This window comes from Condylura cristata, unplaced genomic scaffold, assembly GCF_000260355.1.
Source record: "Condylura cristata isolate star-nosed mole 26May11 unplaced genomic scaffold, ConCri1.0 scaffold00004, whole genome shotgun sequence".
NCBI lineage: Eukaryota > Metazoa > Chordata > Mammalia > Eulipotyphla > Talpidae > Condylura > Condylura cristata.
The window spans coordinates 71,906,434-71,932,141 of NW_004567105.1; the positions used below are offsets into that span (position 1 = coordinate 71,906,434).

The following is a 25,708-nucleotide window of genomic DNA, read 5'->3' on the forward strand; positions in this document are numbered from 1 at the left end:
CTGCCATTTTTACGCAAAATTAAGTACTTGCAGTTTAACCTAGAGGTTGTGGCCATTATTTTATCAAAGCTGTACATTTGAAAAGAAAGATTGATTTTACTTGCTCAATATTACATTTGCAGGGCTGTGTATTAGTAGTTCTTGCAAAAGCAAAAGTCCATTTAGGTCCCAGGGATGGGAGTATGGAAGAAGATAGCAGTAATGAAAGAGAATTCCATACATTAAAATTAAGGGCCTAAAGATTTTAAAAGAAAGAGTGGAAAACTAGCCCTTTATGGAAATAGTATGAAGAGGAGGAGGAACTGGTCTGTCAAAAACTTTTATACTGCTTGTAGTTTCAAATATGAAAGCTTACCATGTAGAAATATGATAAACAGCAACACATCGTCCAAAAAACTGACCCAGTTTTTACAGATTTTACCTAAAACAAAAAAACAAGTAACTGATAGAATGAAAATGTCTATAAATGCTCCTGCTATATTAAAAAAGTTAAATGTTTTGTGAAGTTACATTACTAAAAGTAACATTTTAATATTATATGCATTATTTTTAAAAAACTACCAAAGTTATTCTGGTCTACTTAGTATGTATCTTAATAATATTGGGTAATGTAAGACAGTTTAAGAACAGTATTAATTCGTTTTTACTTAGAGATTTTCTGTATTAAAAAATCATCATTAGACAAATTATATATTTCACTTAAAAGCAACTAATCTCAATTACATTTTCATGTTAGTTTCATTACACATAATACCTTATTCTGTAGTTTTTCTTTATTTGAATATGTGATCGCCTGTATCTCACTTTAATCTAATTATGAGCATCCATTTTTAAACTTTCCATCATCTATAAATTTTCAGATATCATAATCAATAGCTTTAAGAACTTTGTAACCCTACAATAGTTTTAATGATATATCAGTATAAATCTCAGTTACTGTGACTGAAAAGAAAACCTGCAATGAAGTTTTAAGATGCCAACTAACAACCTTCAGATTAAGAGTTTTTGTTAACTTGAAAATGCAAAATATATTAGCACCTACAGAAAACTGAATTTTAAATTTCAGAAACACAAACTCTAAATATTTATGCTATAAACTAAGGGTTATCTTTAAGATTAAGCAAGTGAATATCCTAAAGAAATGACAACTCATTAAAACAAATGCAATTCATTAAAACAATAAGAGGGAGAAAAGTAGGGAAACCTGTACTTCATCAAATTGCCTGTTCTGCTCCCCACTGTCTGATGAACCCTCTCTCCGTCCCTGCACCTCCAGCCTATACCCCATTTTTGTACGCATAAATAAATAAATCTTAAAAAAAAAAAAAGTAGGAAAACCTATACATTCTTAGTTTACCACATACAAAAAGATTGATCTGCCTATCCTCTATTTTGACTAGTAAGGCTGCTTTGAATTCAACAATATAGCGTGTGTGTGTATATTTATATATATATAATGATTATATAAATATGACAAAATACAGACCCTCCTCCTCAAAAAACACACTGTGATTTTGAAAATTATTGTTTACTTTTAACAGAGTAAAATAAGGCAAGTCTTATGCTAAAGTGTCAATAGAGAGAAGAGTACAGTTCAACCGTTGAAAATTACCATATAATCTGACTTAACCAATAGCTATTGATTGGAAGTTTTACCAATACCACAGTTTATTAACACATATTTTGTATGTTATATGCATCATATACTGTTTTCTTACAGTAAATTAAGCTAGAGAAATTAAGATAATGGTAGTGAAACTACATTTACAATCCTATGCCATATATACTGATACAAGAATTTATGTTGTCTGTATACAAGAAAAATTATCTGTTAGTACCTGTATTAGTATTGTCTATGGTATTATCAAAAGCAATTCTATTTTTTCTTGTAATGTCATGATTATTCAATGTCTTGATGGCACTTCCAGCATCACCCCTTTGGGAACTTCCTAAAGGTCCTATGGTATTAATCAAAGTATATAGTATTGGACTAAATACAAATAAAAATATGTGGGAAAGACCAGAGATCCTTTGCTAGGCAATTTACTAAGCGACAAACTGCCCCAGAAATTATTAGCATCACACAGTGTTTTCAGCAGATAATCCCAACACTTGAACTCACCAAAATAGTACTAGAAATGGCCATGAAATTGTAATAGAGTACAGTAAGCACTACAGTATTATATACAGTTCAAAACTTGTGTTGTTCAAGGGTCAACTGTGTATGAAAATATTGAATTTTAAAGTGAAAAAATTTGTAGGGCAAACAGATTATTCCTGTAATATCCAATCTCCAGAAGTGGAAACAAGCAGTGCTGTCAAAATTCTACAGAGACCAAAAGGAAGAGAAACCAAACATAATTTTTAGAAAGGGAAGCAACAAATGATGTTAAGAAAGACCTTATGTGACAGGCCAGAAACAGTGAATCAAAAGTGTCGCAAAATGCAAATCAACAAAACAATCAAGAGAAAAGTTGAACCTAAAGTCTGAGTGTACACAGGATAGGGTGCTCCGTAAACTGAAAGTAGAGAAGAAAAAATACTGGCAGGGAAAGCTTGCAAATGGACATTCAGTGCTTCATATTACCATCAGTTATCTTACTGCTTTTAAGCCCCACATGCATACTTCAGTATGTGTCCTTTGATAAACAACAAAATTCCTTTAAGAATTTTTCCTTTAAAGAAAGTATGGTAAGTTTTCTCATTAGAGTATGTTAGAGAAACACTTCAGGATCAGAGGCTTTGCATTTATTTCAGGTGTCAAATAAATTTGGCAGTATGGTTGTGAAAAGTGAGAACGTCTACATTGCTGACTCCAGTCATGAGTACAGTACACAGTCCTTATGTGACTTTTCAGCCTTGATCCAGTAATAACCCTTCTGCAGTTCTCTTTCAACGTTAACCAGAAATCCTACACTTAACCTGAAGCTTTCTTATCCCCCACCTGAGTAACCATAAAATCACTATAAACCAAGCTACAGGTTATCAACTTTCCAGCCTCTATATGCCTGTACTCTAGATGGTGGCCATTGGCTTGTCCAGCAACTCCAAAGCAGCTCTAGCATAACCAGCCACAGGACTTCTATGTTGATAGTAGGCTAAATCATGACTCTATGACTCTCTAGCAAGATATGAATTCTTTCCAAGTTTGTCCTTCCTTGAATAGTCTCCCTCAGGCCTGGAATTGCGACACAGTGTTTACCTTTGATCTCTTCTATCAGTTAATACTTCTTTGGACAAAACTTCCTTCATTTAAATTATTGTTGATTAATAAACTCATAGACTGCTACAAAATATTACTAAAAACTATCAAGATATATTTACAACCTGAAAGCTCCTCAAATTCTAAAGCCTACTGTATGGGCTTAGAGAAAAAGAGAAAAGGATATATAATATGAATCAAACATGTTCTTCAATAATTACTTGTACACAAAAAATGATTTTCGAACACACTAATTGTAGCTAAGTTCTGCCACAACTGAGGCAAAAACACAAAAGCAAGAACTATAGTTAAGTTACCATACATTAGTGATCAAAAGGTGAATATAGATATGCCAAATAAATCTGTAAAGATTCTGAATTCTAAAAGCAGGGAAGTATTTTGGGAGGGTTAAAATTATAAGAACTTTTAATGAGGAGGCAGTATTTGAGCAGAACTTTAACAGCAACAAGGCAGGAAAGGTGCAGAGTATCCAGTCAACCACTCAAAGTGCATCGATTCCAGTAGTCGGCATGTAGTAGGGATGTGAGATACAAAAAGCTCATGATGTACAGGAAAAGGTAAACAGAAAAACATGTGAGTGAGCAGTACACATATTTCAGCAGACTCTATGGACTATGACTCTTAATACATGCTTTAATTTCAGAGATGCAAAAAGTGGAGAGAAAGATTAATTCCTAGAATAAATGAAATGCCAAGTGTTAAAAAAGAGGCAAATATTATGAAATAAGTGTTATGAAAGCAGAAATGAGCAAACAAAATCTATAAGCGTGTAACATAGTGGCCGTAAGGATAAGTATGAATGGGGAATGAGAAGTCAACAATTAAGAGGAAATAGCAACATGCAAATTCAGAAAACATCACTTGTACTATTCACAAGGAATTGGAGAGACTTTAGTAAATGATGCTTGAGAGGCATTTTGGACTTTATAAGGAAATCACACCATATGGAAATCTGATCTACTGGAAAGAATGAAAACATGGAAAATGGAAAAGTCTGGAGCTTTTTTTCCTTTAATATGTTAGGAGAAAATAAATTCTATATAGCTAATATAAATACATGGATTAAGTTACAACCTATATACTTAAGTTCATAATAACATACATAACTACAAAACATATGAAAACAATAATACCTCAAAGGAATGGAGAAAAAAATGGAGCTGTATTGAAGAAGCTACATAATTTTAGCGGAATATGTGAGGGTTAACCTGAAATAGACTGTGATAACACCAGGATGCATAATTTATTCTTTTTATCAACTGCTATAAACAAGTGAAAATCAATTAAATTGATACCTGAAAATATATTTTAATACAAAAAAGAGTGAAGGATGAAGAGAAACAAAAAAGGCGTAAAAAACAAAGAAGGTGAGTGGCAGATAAATATTTCGTCAATTTTTAAAAATCGCATTAAATGAACTAAATATACTCCAGTCGTCAAAAGGCAGAAATGGTCAGGAAGGTTAAAAAAGCAGCACCTGGGCTCTCCCTGGTGGCGCAGTGGGTTAAAGCGCAGCACTAAAAAACTAAGGCCACTTAAGCATGAATTCGATCCCGCCTGCCACGGAGGTGACCCACATGTCACAGCAGACCTCTCCTGGCCCACCCGCTGCTCCCCTCAGCAGTGTATTTCATCAGTTGGCCTGTTCTGCTCCTCATTCTGTCTCTGGTGAATCCTCTCACCGCGCTTTCACCTCTTGCCCGTAACCCCAGTTCTGTATTCATAAATAAATCTTTTTTAAAAAAGCGACACCTGCTATATATAAAATCTTTAATTTTAGAAATACAAAATAAGCTGACATTAAAATATGGAAAAAGATAACGCCATGCAAACAGGGATCATATGGAAGAGAATAACAACTTTATAGTAGACAAAATAAATTTTAAGAAAAAAACCATTCCTAGAGAGGAAAAAATCCTACTACAATAAAGATCTCTAAATTCTAATTAAATAATGTCAAATAATTTAAGTCTAATAAAATGGAAGTAGAATCTGACAGAACTAAAAGAAACAACTTATGATTGGAAATTTCAATACTTAACTCTAAATACTTGAAGAGGAGTGATACTACCACTTTTATAATTTAGTCACACTGAAGTAGCCTTTGTTAGTGCTGTGGTACATTTCCTTGAAGTCATTTTCAATATATATTATATAATTTTAAAAAATTATGTTATCATATTCTTGCCCCCAACCTCAGTAAATTACAGAGCTTGAAAGTAATTGAAAGAACAGAAATCCCAAATAAAGGAATACTATGAGCAACAATTTGTCCACAAATTTGATAACCTAGATGAAGTGGACCAATCTCTTGAAAGCCAAAATCTGCTAAAAATCACACAAGAAAAAGACAATTTGAACACTGAATCAATAATTAATAAACTTTCACAAAGGAAAAGCATGTGGGTTCACTGGTGAATCCTATCAAATATTTAAGTGAAATTATACAAAAATCTCTACAATCTCTTTCAGAAGACAGAATCAGAGGATATTTCTTAACTAATTCTATGATGCCACCAATATGCTAATACCAAAACTAGCAAAAGATATTATAAAAAAACTACAGATCAAAAATTCCTGCTACCATTATGAAAAATCCTCAACAAAATCTTACCCAATGTAATCCAACCACATATTATAAGAACTAAACACCAAGACCAGGAGATATTTATCTGGAGTTCAACATTTAAGAATCAAATAATATAATCATCATATCAAAAGGCTAAAAAGAAAACCATCATCTGTATCAGCAAATGCAAAAAAAAAGCGTTTAGCAAAATCTAACAACCATTCATCATCAAATCACTCAGCAAACTAACAACAGTGTCTACAACTTGATAAAGAGTATGTACAAAAAAATCTATAGCTAATCGTGGGAAATGGAAAATTTTCCTATTAGATGTGCAACAAGGCAAGATGTCCCCTCTAACCACTCCTTTTTCCTTTTCTTCTTTTATTATTTTTGGGATGTGTGTGTAGAATGGGACTATAGGCCAGAGGTGTGGGGACTGGGGGTGAAAAGATTCACCAGAGAGAGTTGGGATTCACTGAAATGCACTAAGGGAAGCAGTGGGCAAAACAGGAGAGGGCTGCTGCACCATATGTGGGCTTACTCCCCAGCTGGGGATTCAACTCAGGTGACCAAGGTGACAGTTCTGAGATTTAATCAGAACTAGCCCACCAGGGAGGTGCCACCACTCCTTTTACAACATTGTATTGGAAATACTAGCTAGTAAAATAAGAAAAAAAGGAAAGGTATACATATTCAAATGAAGCAATAATTTAGCAACAGTAAAAGAATACTAATTTCAAAAATAGAATTCAAAATGCCAAGTCACTGAATCATAATTACAACTTTCCTAAGTATTTTGATCACTCTCCCCCCAAAATCTATTTCTTGTTTTTGGTTAGCCTCTTTTTGAAGCTATGACTTCGAAAGAGAAGGATATTTTCATCATATGTAAAGGAAGCATAACAGGATTGTATGAGAAAGAAGGTATCTAACATTTTTCAATGTTTTGTATTATGAAACTTACTATGAACAGTTAACAGCAAATCTGTTTGCAATGATACTAATGTAAAACACATGCATACAACCTACAGCATTTCAACAGAAAGAAATGGTAGCAAAACAGTGTTACTTACCCACAAGTAGTATGTGAACTGAAGTGCAAAAATAGCAATGCCCTCATTATCAAAGGATCCAGCTACTGACCGAGAAATGTAGCCTGGTACAATAGCAATAAAACAAGCAGCTAAAAGTCCTGCTCCTTGGTTCCAAAGTTCTCTGGTAAGCAGGAAAGTAGATATAGATGTAAGGCCGCTAAAAGTTGGTGCAAGGAATACACATACATCTCTTATGTGAACTGTTATGTTCAAAGTATTTAAAATCCAATGGATAAGGCCAGCTGTTATCATCAACCCAGGGTAAACCTAGAATAAAAGAAAACAGAAAATTTAATTAAATGTGATACAAGGTACCGGAGCACTAACATAAAAAGTTCTTTTCTTTATTGTTTTATAGTAAGTATCAGCTTATTCAATAAAGCTTGCCTTGTACAAACACTATAAAATTGACTATTTTTTGGATTAGACAAAACTCATACCTACAGGGATACCTTTTTAAGTAAAATAACAAACAGAAGGAATAACCAGAATGGAAAATGTTTTACAATGGAAAACTCTAATTTTCTTATCACTTTGACTTTAAAACAGGGTCCAAGTCTAACTTCCCATAATAACTGCACTCCTCATCCTTTTCCTAAAAGATGGAAAATCAAATATTAAGCAGACTTGAAGAAAAGTAGAAAATTATTTTAAGCTATCTGTCTGAATCAGCTAAATGCTAAGATTCTTTTCTTCATTACTGAAACTAGTATAAATTTTTAAGCTTACTTTCAACTTAAAATTGTAAGCTCCCCATTGTATTTAATCTATTCCCTTGTTTCCCTCCCATATCATTTATCATCATTTCACATTCTATTTTTTCCCCCTATTATTTATTTTACTAATTTACTGTCTTATCAACCAAACATCTTCACAAGATGTTTTTCCCCCAACATCCAGAATATCAACAAGCATGAAATGGATGCTCAATGCCTAGTGAATGGATGGAAAGACAATGGGGATAAGAAAGGAAAATAACATATGGTAATCATCACCACTCAAAAATTAAAATTTTGTTGCATTCCACACATGATGCCCAGTCCCAATGTATGATTTTGTCAGACAAGTTCAAAGAATATAAAAATAACTTGAAAATATTACTAATGATAAAGCCAATACATACATAATACAACAAACTGAGTCAATACATAAAATATAGTTGAAACACACAGTATTAAATGAAAGGTTCAAAAACCATTAAACCAAACAAAAACAAATCACCTAAGACCAATAAGAAAGGCATATATACAAACTCTTCATATGACAAAAGTCAAGAGAAAATTCGAAGTTAGGTTACCAACACTATGGGAGTTCACAAGACAGAGAGAAAAAAATACTCCAGGACTGATACACCTCCTTAGTAACTGGATGAGAGTTATTGACCAACATAGGGATCAGAAATAAGGCCTACCAGATAAAGCCTAGTTGATAAAACCTAGATTAGACACATTCTGCTCATTTATCAAAAGAAACAGGTATGGAGTATTTGCCTAACTTCCAAAGCTTTGGATAGAAACAAAGTCCAAAAAGAGAAGTAAATCATGCATGCATGTGAATTTGGGTTCCACATTTAACAACTTTAGGTTTAAAAAATCTAAAGCTGAAAGATAACCTATAAAAATTGTCCTAAGACCAGAAAACTCCAAAGGGCTCCAGAAAAGTTGAAAAGATTATTAAAAGGATTGGCTCAAAGCCTAAAATACAAGCCTTCATTAAAGATAAATTCAAGAGAAAAAAACTTAAGAATGCATCAGGAAGCAATCTATAGTCAAGTATTAATACAATAAAAATTAGTACCACAAGAAGTACAGATAATAACCATATTCTACACTTCTATCATTCAGTACTTTTCTAATTTGCACTGGAGATCATCAAAATGAGGGAAAACATTTTCCATACATACACAAGAGGGAACATCAATAAAATCTGTCTATGTAGTAGGCTATAAATCAAGTCATAATAAATTCCATAGGACTAAGATGACAAAATGTGTTCTGCAGCCTCAATGCATTGGGGGAATATAAGTAGGAATTCTCTTATGTTTAAGAATCAAAAATAATTTTAAATAATCCATAAGTCAGGGCAATTGTAATACAAGTTAAAGTACTTTTATTAAATGCTAATCAAAGTACTTGAAAATTCTGCTAATGATAAAGCCAATATATACATAATACAACAAACTGAGCTAATACATAAAACACAGTTGAAATACCCAGTATTAAGTGAAAGGATCAAAACCCTTAAGCCAAACAAAAACAAATCACCTAAGACCTAGCTTAAGGGTGCTAAAACAGTGAGAAGTGAGAAGTTAATATTAAAAGGGTTAAAAATTACTAAACAAACGATCAAAAAGTCAGAAAAAAATCTAAGTAAACTCAAGAAAAAGTAGGACAAAAGTAAACTGAAATTAATACTTTAGAACATCACTTGTCAGAAGCAGTGACTAATGTGAGATGACCCCAAAACAGGTTGGGGGTTAAAGAGAAGTATAAAGAAAAGATATCTAGTAAAAAAAAAAAAAAAAAAAAAGATAACTGGATAATCAGCTACAGAAAAATGTATCTGTAACTATAAAAAATATTCAAGAATCCACATCATTGCAGCAATTAATGGTTAACTATAAAATGTGATGATTAACATAAATAACTACTAATATACTTACAGTACCACCTACTATTCTTCCTAGTGGATACCATGCTCTTTCATCAAACCAATTTAAAAATTCATAGAACCCATGAGATGCAAGATGATGTGTTGATCTATAGTTAAACCTAGAGGAAAGAGGAAAAAAAGAAATGTTATAAAACTTTGATTTTGGAAAAAATATGACTTTCTTATTTTAAATATTAACTGTATGCATTTTTAACACTAGATTTTCTATAGCAATTTCCCTCAAATTTGAGTAACAAGTTATTTTCCAAAGAATAGAAATACAGCTCTTATAACTAATAGTTGCTCCCCACAAAAACAAGCCTACAATCAATAGCAATGTTCTAATTATCAAATAATAATTGTTTGAGGTCCAGGTGGCAAAATAATAAGCATCTGAATAAAAAGGGGTCATGGATACAGAATTTACCAAATGATCAAAGAAATCAATGACTATCAAAATTAAGAATCACTGGGTAGAAGATAGCATTAAAATGGAAGTACAGTCCCTAATCACCTCCAATATTATATAACCCTAAGTATTACAAGAATGAAGAGTAAATTATAATGGCATTAAAATCATAGAGAATAATCTATAATGGAGTTGTAAGACAAGAAAGAAAATAACCTCAAGGAAAGAGAAATTAAATCAATACAGTCAAATGAGAAGAACTTAAACAGCAGTCCAAGAAGTTAGCAGAGGTAAAATGCAAACCTTTGAGGGCAGTTTCAGGGATATTTTCCAAGTTTAATATAAAGCAGCTAAAAAGGTGAGAAAAGAATACTTGCAGCAATCATCAGGGTAAATTATAAGGACCAATCAGCATCAGACTTGTCCTCCTATCACTGACAAGGAATTGGGCATGGGAAGTAAACAACTGAATCAGAACACAGAACCATGCTGGATACAATGAAGATGACTAGGAAATCCTCATATCCAAAGTTCAATAGAGAAACAAAAGTCACAATGAAGAACCGAATGTTATTAATGGAGTTAATGAAAACAATTTATCCTTCAAACTTCAGTGCATTTCTAAGGGATGTGTAGTTTTTTTTCCAGCACTTGCCATAGATGCAATTTCACATTACTCAATTAACTGCCTCACTAGAAAAATAACACCCACAAACACAACACTGTATTTCCCATATATAGCACAGCACATGGCACATAATAGCTATTAAATAATTAGTAAATGAATAACTGATTTCATAAGTTTTAAAATAGAGATAAAATAAATCAAGACAGCTTCCTAGAAACTACCTAGTTCCAATTTTAAATGGCATCCCCAAAGTTAAGGATCAAGACCAATTTAACTCTACTTTCTGACATCCATGTCTGAAGCCACAATTAGTTATAAACAAATAAGCTTAATACGATGTACTGAAAACTTAAGATATCTAAATACTAATCATAAATGAATATATAAAGTAGAATGAAAGTCCTATTTTATCGTGGATCAATTCACTCCTGGTATGCAAAGCTCCCACAACTCTGACTTTTACATACCTATTCTCTCATTTTTATTAACTACTTTGTGCCTGAACCGACACTTGCTTTTCTATCCAATTTTCTTGCCCAGTTTGCAATCAACCACTATGAAGGCCTCCAGAAACCCTAGTGACCTCTCTTATCAGTTAGAACTAAATAGCAGGACTTCAAAGGCAGTAGACTCATATCAGTAGGTACTTTTTAATAAGTCACTATTTTCTTTCTAGAACCATAATAAAGACATCCTACTCGTCCCCTATTACACACAACAATGAATCAGTCCTCCATGACATCTAAGTTACTACAAGAATAAAAAGTGGACACATTAGACAACAGTTTATATTGCTTGTTAATCTAATCCACATTTAAGATTATCAAACTGTATGTTATTTCCTTACAGTTTAAGGTTAAACATGTTTCATTTTACAGGTCACTAAAATTTCCTCTTGGGTCAAGTTTGTGAAGTCCTTGACAAAATTTTTTCTAGTTGATCTAAGTAACTTCTTCATTATTTTGGATACTACTCTTGTCAATTCTAAACTCTCATTCTCTGTGGCATGTCTTTTCACTCATAGCAGTATTTTTTTAATAGAAATTCTTCACCCAAATCTGTTGTATCAATTTTTTTGCTACAGGATTGATGTTTTGTTACTGATGAAAGAAATCTTTCACTACCCCTCCCCACCCCCCAAGGTTTTAAGACTTGTTTTAGGTCCTCTCTGGTGGTGCAGGGGGTAAATTCTCAGTGTGATCAAATTACTATCAGCCACTGCAGTATCATGAGCATCATCCTGGCCAGGGAGCTGACCCACATGGTATAACAGATCTCTCTCACGAACTATTCCCTGCAGTGGTGCTTTTCAGTCAACCCATCTATTCTCCCTTCTCTGTCTCTGTCTCACTGCCCACCCACCCCCACCCACCTCTGTCCTACACCTCAGCTCTTGTATATATAAATAATATAAATCTTAAAAAAAATTCATTTAAGGCAATTTACCATTTAAGCTTGTTTATTAGGTCTTTAATACACCTGAAATTATTTTGCGTGGTGAGAAATGGGGATTCAATTTTGTCTTTACATCCTCTTTAGAAATTGTTATTCCCATCATTTATTGGACCAATTGTTTTTTCCCTTTTGCTCTACAGTTCCACCTGTATCACATATTAAGGGTTTATTAGTATGCAATCTAAATTATATTTTGTTCTAAGTGGTTTTTATGATCTATCCTTGCACCAATAATATTCAACCTTTATTACTGCAGCTTTAAATTAAATCTTAATATATGGCAGAACATTTTAAAATGCACTTATTTTTGTTCCTTTGCATTTCTATATAAATTTAGAAATTAGCCTGCAAATTCCACCAAAAAAAAATCATGTGGGGTTTTGATTAAAAATGTATTCACTCTACACATAAATTTGGAGAGAATTAACACTTTATAGTACCAACTCACCCAGCCCATAAATACCATTTATCTGCTTCATTTAGGTTATTCTTTATTTTCTCTCCAGAAAATGCACAATTTCATTTTATGATGTCTTACCTGTCTTTGCTTTGATTTATTCCCATCTTTAATGGTACCATTATTTTTTAATTCTGTTTGACATATGGCTGGAATCTGCTGTCATTTTTGATTTTGTAACCAGAGCCTTGCAAAAACTCACCTACTCTAACAATTTATCACTAAATTCCTTTAAATTGAAATTCAGGAAGAATCCCTATGACTACATGTTTAAAAAAGAGTACTACTTGGCAAGTTTGTTTTACCCATACCATTCCTTCCACCAAGGACAAGTTTACATAATGTTTTTACAAAGAACTACTTTGGGAGAATGTCTTATAACACGAAAATAGTGTCTGCAACAATCTGCACAGACAATGTATAAAACTGATGGGAAAAAAGATAGAAATGGATTTTTTGATTTAAAAACGCCTGCCACCTTTATAATATACGTGTGTGTGTGTGCATATATATATATGGAAAACTTTCATGGTAGAAAGCAAAATCTCAGTTCTCAAGAAAATGCCAAGGCAAATACATGTGTTTGTAGATTCATTGTACTGTCTCTATTGTATGTCTCTTAAAGGATGGTGAAATAATGGACAACCATAATCACATATACTTTGATTTAAACAAATTATTTATGGGCTTCTAAGTTTAAAAATTAGTTCTAGATCTCCTTGTATATTTCCCTATGTCTTTACCTTAGGGATTTTTATACCATGAACCCACAGTCAATACCATGCTCAATGGTGAAAAGCTGAAAGCCTTAAGATCTAGTACAAGACAAGGATATCCACTCTCACTATTGCTTTTCATATAATACTGGATATCCCAGCCAGAACAATAAGATAAGAGCATTACATACAAGGAATCCAAATAGGGAAAGAAGTAAAACTATTATTTGCAGACAATATGATAATATACATAGACAACCCTAAAAATTCCACAGAAAAACTAATCAAAATAATCAGTTTAGTAAAGTAACAGGATACAAAAATCAGTATACAAAAATCTGAAGAAGAAATCAAGAAAACCATTCCTTTTATAATTGAAATGAAAAAGATCAAATACTTATGAATAAACCTAACTAGGGGGTAAAGGACATACACAAAGAAAATTAAAACAACATTGTTAAAAGAAATAGAAAAAGACACACAGAAATGGAAAGATAGCCCCTGCTCATGGAAGAATTAACATTATCAAAATGGGCACCCTATCAAAAGCCATTTATAGATGCAATACTATTCCAATAAAAATTTCAACACATCTTTCAAAGAAGTAGAAAAAAATGATGAAATTCATGTGGAACCACAAAAAGCCTCAAACAGCTAAAGCTCTCCTGACTAAAGCAAAGGAGAATGAAGGGATCACACCCCTGGACTTCAAACTACATTAAAAAGCCATAATAATCAAAGATATATGACACTGGAACAAAAATAGACACACAAATGGAATCAAATAGAAAACTCAGAAATAAACTCACACATTTATGGACAACTAATGTGACTGAAGAACAAACAGTATGCAATGGAAAAAGGGCATTTGTTCAATACATGGTGCTGGGAAAACTGGACTGTTACATGCAAAAGAATGAAGCTAGACTACTACCTTACACCATGCACAAAAACCCACTCCGAATTATGAAAGAAATGGACATAAGACTTGAAATCCATAAGAAAATACAGGCCTAACACTACAAGACATACATCTCAATAACATCTTTAAAGACACATCCCCCAAAGCAAAGATAGTGAAGGAAAAGATAAGCAGCTGAGACTCGTCATTCACATTAACAGGGATGGAGCTCGAAGAGACTATGCTATGAAAATAAGCCAGAAAGAAAAATGGTTTCACTTACAGAAGGAATGTAAGGGAACCAAGTAAGGGATCAGAAATATATATATATATGTATGTATGTATGTATGTATGTATAGTTAAAAACCAAAATTAACGGCAACTGTAAAACAGACGTTGTAGGGGAGGGGAAGAAAAAACAAATGGTAAGAGCACAAGGGACTATGGTGATGGTGCATGTGGGAATTATATGGGGACTATACCTGAGAGGAGAAAGCATATATTGTACAAAAGAATGATGTAAAAAATATATATATACATATAAATTTTTACAAAGTACACACAGCTGAGAATCTGAAAATTGATTCTCTTACAAGTGTGCAACGGTCCCCTAAATTCCTTGGATGAAAAATCTTTTAAGTACTAATCCACAGATTTTATTACTGTACTCCAAACAGTGATGTCAAGGCTTGTTCCCTTTTCATTGTTGCTCTTTTTTCTTTTGTTATTTCCTGAACTCTGATTACACAAGTGATTCCCAACCACACAATTCTTTTTTTTTAAATTCTATCTAAATCCATACTTTGAAAAGTCTAACTGAATAGCTAATTTTGAGGTCTTCACAGGCATCTCATACTCAATATACCTAAAACTGAATTATTTACGCTGCCCTTCACTTATCACTGTTGCTATCTAAAAATGTTCTAATAAATACTATCATTATCACAGGTACCTGTGCATCATTTTAGGAATCTCACTCCCTATACTTAACTCTTAAATTCCTCTAATAAAATCCCCATTTCTGGTTCTTCCCTAAGACATACTTACTGTTCACACTTTCAAGCCTTTGCAATAACTATTCTTGTTGCCTGAAGAACAAATCCTCCTGTGGCCTCCCACACTTACCTTTCAAGACCTAACTCCCTCCTAAGCCTTCACTAGTCTTGTTCATATAAGACTCCCTCTTACATACCGCTATTCAATCTTGCACTTTACCTCTTTTAAAACATACTAAACATTAACTTACCTAATGAGCTCCACCATAGACAATAGTGAATATTTAATGATACATTAGTTCATTTTTTTAAATTGAGGTACCAATGGTTTACTACATTGTATGCATGTTTTGGGGATGCAGATTCACACCTTTTCAAATGTTCCCCCAGCAGCAAAAATTACCACACAGTTCATTGCCCTAAACTCTCCCTCCCTATATCTGAGTTGTGGGTCAAACTTAAGGGCTTGTTTCAATTTTTTTCTCTTCCTTTGCTGTGCTTTTCCCCCACCACGTATGAGTGAAGTCATTAGGTGCTTATCCATCTCTTCCTGACTTACTGTATTTAGCATATCTCAAGTTCCATACATGTTATCTCAAAAGGCAAGATTTCACCTACTTTCTCTTAAAGGCTGAGTAGTATTCCCATTTCATATGCACACACACATCATTTCTTATCCATCCGTCATTGGACAAAAATGACATAGTTTGGCTTTCTTGGTGCTGCCATGAACACACATATCCTTCAAATCAGTTGTACTAAGGTAGGAATACCTAGAAGTGGAGTTGCTGTTTCACAACAGATTTTTTCAGTATTTGTGAAAATACTAAATACTTTCATATTTAAACTAGACTGGATAGAGCAGTCTATAGTACCACCTACATTGGATGAGGTTCTTTTCTAACACGCACCAATACATGCCCCCCCCCAATATGGGTTATTTTTACAGGTATGAGGTGGTATCTCATTGTGGTTTTTTATTTGCACATTCCTGATGCTAAGTAATCATGAGCACATTTTCATGTGCCTGTTGGTCATTTTATATCTTCTTTTAAAAAGTGTCTATTTTGACCTTCTGCCCATTTACTGATTGGGTCATTTTTCTTCTTACTGAGTTGAATGTATTCTTTCTAGATTGTGGATATTGGTTCCTTGTTGAATATGTAATGTGCAAATAATTTCTCCCCCTCAGTGGGGTGCTTTTCATTTTAATGATTGTTTCTTTTGCTATACATAAGTGTTTTTAGTTTGATATAGTTCCATTTGTTTATTTTTGCTTTAGTTTCCCCTTTGCCATTTTAGTCAAGTTTCCAAAGACATCACTGAAAGCAATGTTGTGGAGGGATTTTGCTCATGCTTTATTTTATGTATTTTATGATTTCAGGTCTTAATCCAAATCTTTTGGATCTTTCAATTAATTTGTGTATGCTGTGAAAAAGTGTTCTACTTCCATGTTTTTGGTTACCCAATTTTCCAACACCATTTGTTGAAGAGACTTTCCCTTCTCCAATGTATGTTCTTGTCTCCTTCGGTATTAGTTCATTTAATCTTCACAGTAATATACTGAGATAGGTATTATTTTTCCTAATTTTTAGATAAAAAGAAAATGTACAGAAGGTCAGCCACTCAACTAACACAAAGTCAGAGTCTAACTCACATGACTTGGTTTCTAGGCAAATGTGAATAATCAATTACTCCTAGAGCCAAGCACAGTGACCAGCATACAGTAAATTCTGTAAATGAAAAAGCACCTCTAGGCATCTTATGTATAATCCAATCTAAAACATTTTCCCACAGATGTCCCCTGAGTAATGTGATTTAGTGCTAGTGTAAGGTTCTAAGTTGTATAATCCCATTCTAAGTTATTTTTCTGTGGAAATACAAGGTAATAAAAACTGTAGTTAAAAAAAACCCTGTAATTGGTTAATTACATTCTCATCAGTGAACATTCCATATATTTTAACCAATGCTATTTGAGTCTCTCTTCATGTTCTGGTCTCACGATTTTTTTTTTAATCAATCCTCTACATCGCTCAGTATTGCACATAGACATGAAAACTATCTGCTAAAGCTAAATGAATGTGTTCTAATTTTAAAAATTAGTCTTAAAAAAGGGTTTAACTCCCACAATCACCAATCTCAGCACTTGTTCTAACCCCATTCTAAAACTTTCCATACCACTTTCCTCACTATACACTGGCCATATGGAGCTTTATTTTTGTTCCTGCTGGGAGGAATGCTTTCAATTCCGATGTTCATAGTACACAAGCTAACTCACTGTTGTTCTGATTTAGCTCAAATATCACTTCCAAAAAGGCTTTTTCACTTCCATTATATATAGTGGTAGCCTCATAACCACAATCCAAATACTAATTAGCATGTTACTTTTTTCCCATAACCTTTAACACTAAACTTTATGTTCATCTTTCTGTTCATTTACACATTTGCTCACCATTCAAAAAATTTGGTATTGTGGGTGGCACATAGTTATCACACAATAAATATTTGTTAAAGACTTGGATGTGAAGATACTATTAGTACTAAAAGCATTTGCTCTACCATAGCCAAGATATGCAATCAAAGCCAATAAAAAGAAAAATCAATGCTTTTAAAAATTCTAAGATCTATAATCTCTTAATTTATCACCCTTTTGTTCCATAAAAATACCCAAGACAAAGGAAACATAGGAAAATTCATAAGAATGAAAATTCAAGACTAGACAAATAGGTCATAAAATGTGAATTTAAAATTATTTTATTTCTGTACATTCAGAGCCAAACTGGAGGTATAGCAGAATTCAATACAAAAGAAAATTTCCTCAACCAAATCATTTTGACTTAAAGTATATCGGCACAACAGTATTTACACACAAAAGAAGTACAGATATTTTAAAAATGCAGCAGTGAAAAAGGAACTCTCCTCCACTGCAGATGGGCGTGCAAACTAGTCCAATCACTATGGAAAGCTGTATGGAGGTTTGTCAGACTTCTAAAAATGGAGCTACCATTTGACCTAGCAATTCCACTCTTTGAGATCTACCCAAAGGACATAAAAATATTAACTCAAAAGGATACCTGCAACACTATGTTTACTGCAGCACTACTTACAATAGGTAACACCTGGAAACAACCCAAATGCCCAAAAACAGAAGACAGGGTCAAGAGGATGTGGTACACATACACAATGGAATACCACCATTGGAATACCAACCAAAAAAATAAAGTGATGTTATTAAAAGCAATATGGAGCTCATAGGGATCATGCTCAGTGAAACTAAGTCAGAAGGCAAAAGAAAAATATCACATTGTTTCATTTATAAGGGGAATATAGGGGAACCAAGTAAGACATATGGGGAAAGTAGTAACAATACAAAAGACAACAAAACAAGAACAATTATAAACCGGAGACATCTTACAGGAGAGAAGGAAGGAGAAGATAAGGAGGTAGGGTGGGAGAAGACTGTGGTGATGGTGCCAGGGCTAACTGGGAAAAGTGTCAGCACCTGAGTGGGGGAGAAGTAAACATTGTAGTAAAATGAACAATGTTGTAAATATATATAAATAAAACCAAAAAATGCAGCAACTAGATCTAAAGAGTTTGCTTAATAATATAAAGCTCAATTACTAGTTTTTTGCAAGCATCATGCTACTTGATCTTTTAGTAGACTTTTATAGGTATGTATCACCTCAAGATTAGATATAGGTATAACATCTCAAGAGAAAAAAAGATTAGAAATAAGAAAGTACAGAATAAGTTAACAGTTAACAAGGTATATAATATATATGATCATTTTCAGATTTTGACATTCCTAAACATCTTGACAAGAAGTATCCCACCAACCCAATTTGATATTTTAATCGATAACATGCATTTTTTATGAGAGATTCTGTAACAAAAATCAAGTACACTGAAGGGAGTACTACTACTACAGCATTCTCAGCTGGAATGATTTGAAACTGATGCAGAGGCCAATCAGTGGTACCCACTGATTATGACAGTTCTACAACCAAAAGGGCTAGAAAGTCAGAACAAAGTAAAGATAATCAAAAGACATCAAACACTCTTACTATGCTCAGTACGGGTAAGTACTCAACATGGAATGAATCTGCTGACCTTAGAATTGTTTTTTTTTTTTTTTTAAAGGTGGCAGAAACATCTAGCAATGAAGCAAACATAGAAAAAAAAGAGGCAGTGTGAGGGCCTTTCTGAGTGAAGGTCTCTGAAGATCTGATGGAATACATAAGATTCTCTTACCAGAAGCATATGCATAAAAACTTGGCAGAATTTTGAATCTATTTTCAGAAGACCCTCCCCCCACCCCCATAACAGAACATATGTCACAAATGTAAGGCATTTCTTTCCAACACTCAAAAATTGGTAAGAGCTTCTTCGATAGTATGGAAAACCTGAATCTGTGATTTACTGAGGCAATTTTGGGAAACTGAGATAAGATTTAATTTTCAATAATGGCAGACTTAATCATTAAATAATTTAAAGTATGTTAATTTCATCATTAAAAAAACCCACTACCATAACAAGGGAAAGCACTGGTTATGGAAAGTGCAGTGTGAGAACCTGTTTCTTTTTCAATTTAATTTACTATGGCACATAAAAGATTTTTTGTATAGAAAAAGTAAAACAATTAGGCCTCTTGGGTCTATCTCAACAGAAAATCTAGGAGAGATGACAGGAAAAGACTCAAGAGGAAATTGTTTAATATATAGCTGCCATTTTAAGAAAAATAAAATAAACTTCATGTTTACCAGAAAAAGACCCAAGTTTTAAATTTTGATATGTAAAGATATAGCACGGTTCTGGCTTCAAACTGTGACTGGCAAAGTTGTAACTGGAGTGAAATTTACCAACACTTAAACAGATGTCTTTTGTGCATCCCAGGAAAGAAAAAGCTAAAAGTCACATAAAGAAAAACAATAAATATAAGATTCTGTAATAATGCAAACATTTTTCACAGAAGTGAAATCTAGAATATGGATATTATTAATCAATTGTAATCCACTTTTCACTCAGAGTTATTAAATCCTGACCTATATATATACACTCAATTCTAACTAATAAAAGCTAATTTTGGCCCTTGACCTCAGGAAGTAGGCAATTTTAACACTCTTGTAGGAAGAACAGAGAAATATGGAATATTAAAAGACAAGATTCACTTTTTTCCTTTTCCTGAAGTACAATTTACGTACATAGAAATATTTTGATCTTACATGTCTAAGGGTTGACAACTGTATAGGTGCCATCAATTTTAACTATCACCCAAAACAATCACTGCAAAGGTTCTCACATATCCCTTTCTAGTCACCTCACCCCTCCCAATTATTTGAGTTCCTTCACCATAGGTTAATTTTGCTTGTCTTTGGATTTCAAATAAATGTTTGTACAATATACTTTCTCTAAGTGTCTGAGTTCTTTCATTCTTGGAGAAGGAGTTTTTATTGCTAGGAAGTATTCAATGGATTATTACAATTCATTCTATTGATGCACATATAGATTATTTTCAGCTGAGTTAATAATTTCTAAGTCTGTACATCCTTGTTCTTAAATACGAATATTCCTGTAAAACTTCTTGATGTGTTTTTATTTATTTGAGTATATATTTAGCAATTCCATTCCTATATTACAGTTCATATGTATATTTTAAAATATTAAACATTTCTCCATAGTAGTAGTAACATTTACACTTCTACCAATGTATGCATTCTACTTCCTCCATATCAAGCATTATCAAAATTGTATTTTTTTTAGGGTCTACCTGTACTATGCTAGGTGCTGTAGACACTAGTAAATAGGATAGACTGTCCTCACAAAGCTCTCATGAAAGACTTCTACTACTGACATCTAATTTAAATTGGTTAAGTTATTAAACAAAGAACAGACATGTTCCAGAAAGTACAGGGTACAAGGCCTGAAAATTACATATGGGTTATTTTCATAAACTAGAAAATAAAGCTAGATCAAGTTTTGTCAAGGCAAGAATATGCTTTAAAAAAGTAAGAAAGCAACCAAAGAACCATACATTTTAAAAAGATGACTATGCTCTTAAGAGATATTTATGTTTAATTAGGTCTCTATTATCTGCTCTTATGGTATCATTATTTGCACAACATTCATTCTTAACTGTTTCAAGTCTATTTTCCCAATTGATTATCTTGTGGTTTCATGGTCAAGACTTTGGCACAGCTTAAAACTTTTAAGGCATCACTACTATTGGCATATGATTTGGATATTCAACTGAGTACTCGCTTACACATTCACTTAAGCCTATCTGTAAAATTCATTTAGTAAAGACTATCAAAGTGAGGGCCAAGATTCTTGCTAAGTGTTGGCTAGAGCCTCACAAGGCTGCTTGCATTTCCACATCATGTGGACTTCTCCAAAATGGCCACTTATTTCTTAACACCAACCAAGGAAAGTCTGTGGTGGGAATCCACTGGTAACACAGAATCCCTATCAGTAAGACTGTCTTATAAATGTAACATACATACATGTCACCACCCTAGACTCTGTGCATCACTCTATTTTTCAAAGCCTATCAAGTGACATGCCCTTTCAAAAATAAACATAGTGGAAAGATTCACATAGTAAATTCTAACTCTGGAAATTGCTTGCAAACATGTAAGATTTCACACAATTGGCTCAGTTAATATGTAGTCACTCATAGTAAATGAAGTCAAGTTTATTTCAATAGAAATGAACAGTCATTGATGCAAATGTAAGCGGGGGGGCGGGGGTGGGAAAGGGACTAGAATTCCATAAAGTGAAAATAACATTAATAGTGAAAAGCAACATGTCAGAACAACTTGACATCAAGAATTAGAGGTTTATCTATTCCTTCTGCTCTCATTTACCCTAGGTATTCTCAGGATACAATACCATATCCACAAAAGCCCCCCTATTTTGGTGATTTTATAAATACACAATTCACCATTAACGGGACTTGAGAACCAATGTAAAGGAAAAGAATACAACAGTTTAAGATCACCAGTTGGATTTTCAATCTACCTTTTATTATTCCTGCCATCTAGTGGCAGGATCAAAAAACAAAAGCATGCCAGACTACTTATTATTGAGGGTAAAAAAGAAACGATTTACTAAAAATTTAAATCCAATCTTACCACATGACACATATCATATAAAGACTGTCTAGAAAATCTAAATACAGAGTCAGTTGAACTATGGAAATTCATACACGAGGCTATATTCAAGTCTAGGATTATATTCACATCAATGTTTAAACAGCAACTGCAAAACAATACAATTTGAAAGAATTACTAGTGATACAGAATACAGAAGCTATTCTTAACTATTTTACCTTTTGTGGAAAAAGCGACAAATACAGAGTAATTACACCAACAAACCACCACTAGTCATTTATGTATAAGCATTTGCAATGGATCTTGAAGCTACTCTAATAACTCCTACTTCTATAACAGGTGAGTCATTTAGCTTCAACTGTCCATACATAGAGGGCATGCCTCGTATTTCAGACAGACAAGCTGTTTTTCCACTTCCAAACAGATATGGGAAAAATTCAAGTTGCTCAAAGGCTGAAAATATCATGCAGATTCCTTAGAGCTTCTTTATACTTTTCCACTCAAAGCAAGATGCCTGTGCAAGTCAAAAAGATTAGAACGCATAAGCAAATACAAAGCATATCTTACTGCAAATACCCATTAATCGAAACCAAGCATCTTTTAGTCCTATTTTTAATATTTGCCTTAACAGGCAAAGACAGCTATCAATTTTCACAAGTATTCACTGGAAAAGAGGACAAAGAGCACTAACTATACTATTTAGGAAAAAAAAAATACATATTGGCACTAAAAATCCTACCAAAATATAAGTATTTTAATGTTATCCAAAAACAAAATTCTAAGATCACATGTCAAATAGCGTATTTGATAAACTAACAAATGACACCTTTTTGCTCAGTTAAATCCAATACAGTCATGTGTGTAATACGTATTTAAGTCAAGCATACACCAATTATTTCAGAAACAAGCTCTCCACAAACAAGACATAAACTTTACTTAAAGTTATCTAACACAACACAGCATATACTACGCAAGTTTTTCAGAATATCCCATGATTCATAATTTACTGTGGTGAAAGAACCAAAGTATAAACTCAAAAGTGAAATGAACAACACGACAGGGAATACTCTCTGGAAGTAGGGTCCAAGTGACACCCTGGAATAAACTGAAATAAAGCAATTACTCAAAATAAGCAACACTTACGTACAGGTGTTCTCTGGACATCTAAAACTTTAACATTAAAGAAAGGCATATTCACTAGCTCTAGTGCAATGTTAAAATCTGACAAATTAAGAAGTACTAAGAGGAAAATGTCATGATAGTTAATTCAATTACCAAAATGGGGGTGGGGGTGGGGAGAGGGGAAAGGAATGATGAGAATAGATACTCATGTTTTAATTTTGAGAAAATATGTATGTTCCCACTATGATGTGGATTTATTTGTTTACAATGCAGTAAATTCAAAGAATGAAAATGAAAAAGATTTCAAACCTGCAACACTATCAGTCCTAGTTGCAACTCCATGACTGAGAAAGTGGCCTCAGGCTCCTCATCTATCAAATAAGCAACTAGATCAGTCTTTCCCAAACTGCACTGATGGCATGGGACACTAATTAAAAAAAAAAAAAAATCCTACAGCTATTCCTAAATTAAACATGATAAACACACTAAATTAAACAGCTTATTGAAGAATGTCTGTCTTTAAAAATCCAACGTGTACTATAAATCAACATAAGCAAATGGGGTATGCAGTGTTTTCCAAACTTTAATTATCATGGGTTATTTTATTTTGAATTACAGATCCTGGAATGAGTTCTGCAGAATACACTTTGGCAAGAAATAATTTCTATGTTCTCTCCTAGATATTAAAATTCACTGTATTTCAGAGACACTCAAATGATTCTATTTATCCTATTTAAGTCTCTTCACCTCATTTCAAACAAAATAACAGTAAATATATTCAATTATAAAGAAAGAAAATTGAATCAACTTTCTCCTCCCTTCCAAAAGGGAGATGACTGGACTATATGAAGATCTCAGTAATACTGGACTATATGAAGATCTCAGTATCTTCACAAATTTAACGCAATCTTATCAATTCTAGAAAAAATAACATGCATTAAGTCCTCAGATTAGCATGTTTTGGTATATTCTTTTTTTTAAAATTATTTATTTATTCATACAGAACTGGGGTACAGGCCAGAGATGCAGAGGGTGAGAGGATTCACCAGAGACAGAGTGGGGAGCTGAACAGGCAGATCGAGGAAGTACACTGCTGAGGGGAGCAGCGGGTGGGTCAGGAGAGGTCTGCCACACCATGTGGTCACCTCCGGGGCAGGCGGGAATCGAACTCATGCGGAAGCGGCTTTAGATTCTCAGTGCTGTGCTTTAACCCGCTGCGCCACCAGGGAGGGCCAAATCTCTCACTTTTTTAATAATTTTGAAAAAAATATTTGGGTAATCACACTTGACTTAATTTTCAAGATTAAAGCTTGGAAACAGGGTCAGTCAAGAAAATCTCAAGTATCAGCCAATTTCCTTTACCTGTCTCCTGACAATTCCAGCATATGCTCAAGGTGGGAGAACTGACAGTAGTACTAGTTCAGCTATTAAAAACACACATTTGAAATGTACTGGCACATCCTGACTGATGAACTGAATAATTGAGAGGGAAAAAGCTTGGCACTGAATGTACTTACTCTAGCTCTATTACTCTGGTGATGTTACTTTTATCACCTCAGTTTTCTTATCCCCAAAGTCATTTTATTTAAAATATTTATAATTAATCATAAATGATTAAAAATACTTTGGTCTTTCCAAACCTTAATCTTTGGAAGGGGAGAGGGTGTAGATTAATTGATGACATCATGCCATTTCATAATTGCACACATTTACACATGGCATTCTTTATTAAAAAAAAATCACCTTGAGTGTGTGTAAAGTTATCACATAGGATTGCTTATGAATCACTGAAACGCAAACTGCAATAAGATTTGCAGTAACCCAGCCCACACTTATTATTCCCCCCAAAATATTAGTATATATACTACAGAGTCAGTAAGAAAAGGATTTAACTACCCAATAAAAGTTACCAAAAACATGAACAGGTATTTCATAGAAGAGATAAAAATAACCAGTCTCCAAACATGGCCCTAAGCAAGTCTGTCCCTAACTGTACATGCAACTTCTCCTTTGACTCTGAGGTAGATCTATGTCTATTTTGAACAAAATATACTGGTAGTGACAATGATTATTCCAAGTCTAATCCTTAATTCATCTGACATTGCTCTTTCTTGGAATGCTCATTTTTGGAACCCAGTGGCCAGGCTCTGAGGCAGTCCAAACAGCTATATGAAGAAGCCAAAAGCTCCTGCTGAGCTCCCAATCAAAATTTCAGAAGTCCAACATCCCAGTCATTTAGCCTTCACTGCCTACAACCTGTTTGTTGAGCCTCAGGAAACTAACCACCCCAGCAACCCAACTCATACCATGAAGCAGAATCTCTTCCCATTCAACCCACAGAACAGTTAAATAAGAAAATGCTGTTGCAAAAA

At 33.5% G+C, this 25,708-nt stretch overlaps 1 protein-coding gene across 2 annotated transcripts in view; it reads right to left on the reverse strand.

Moving 5' to 3' along the window:
• The window catches only part of STT3B (STT3B, subunit of the oligosaccharyltransferase complex (catalytic)), a 69,847-nt gene that overhangs the window by 27,750 nt on the left and 16,389 nt on the right, over positions 1-25,708 (reverse strand). For both annotated transcript variants that reach the window (XM_004676358.2, XM_012720524.1), the window contains exons 3-5: positions 9,552-9,660; positions 6,869-7,156; positions 356-421 (exon numbers count right to left, since the gene is read on the reverse strand). In XM_004676358.2, coding sequence (XP_004676415.1) covers positions 356-421; positions 6,869-7,156; positions 9,552-9,660 — 463 coding nt within the window. The remainder of the gene's footprint in view (positions 1-355; positions 422-6,868; positions 7,157-9,551; positions 9,661-25,708) is intronic.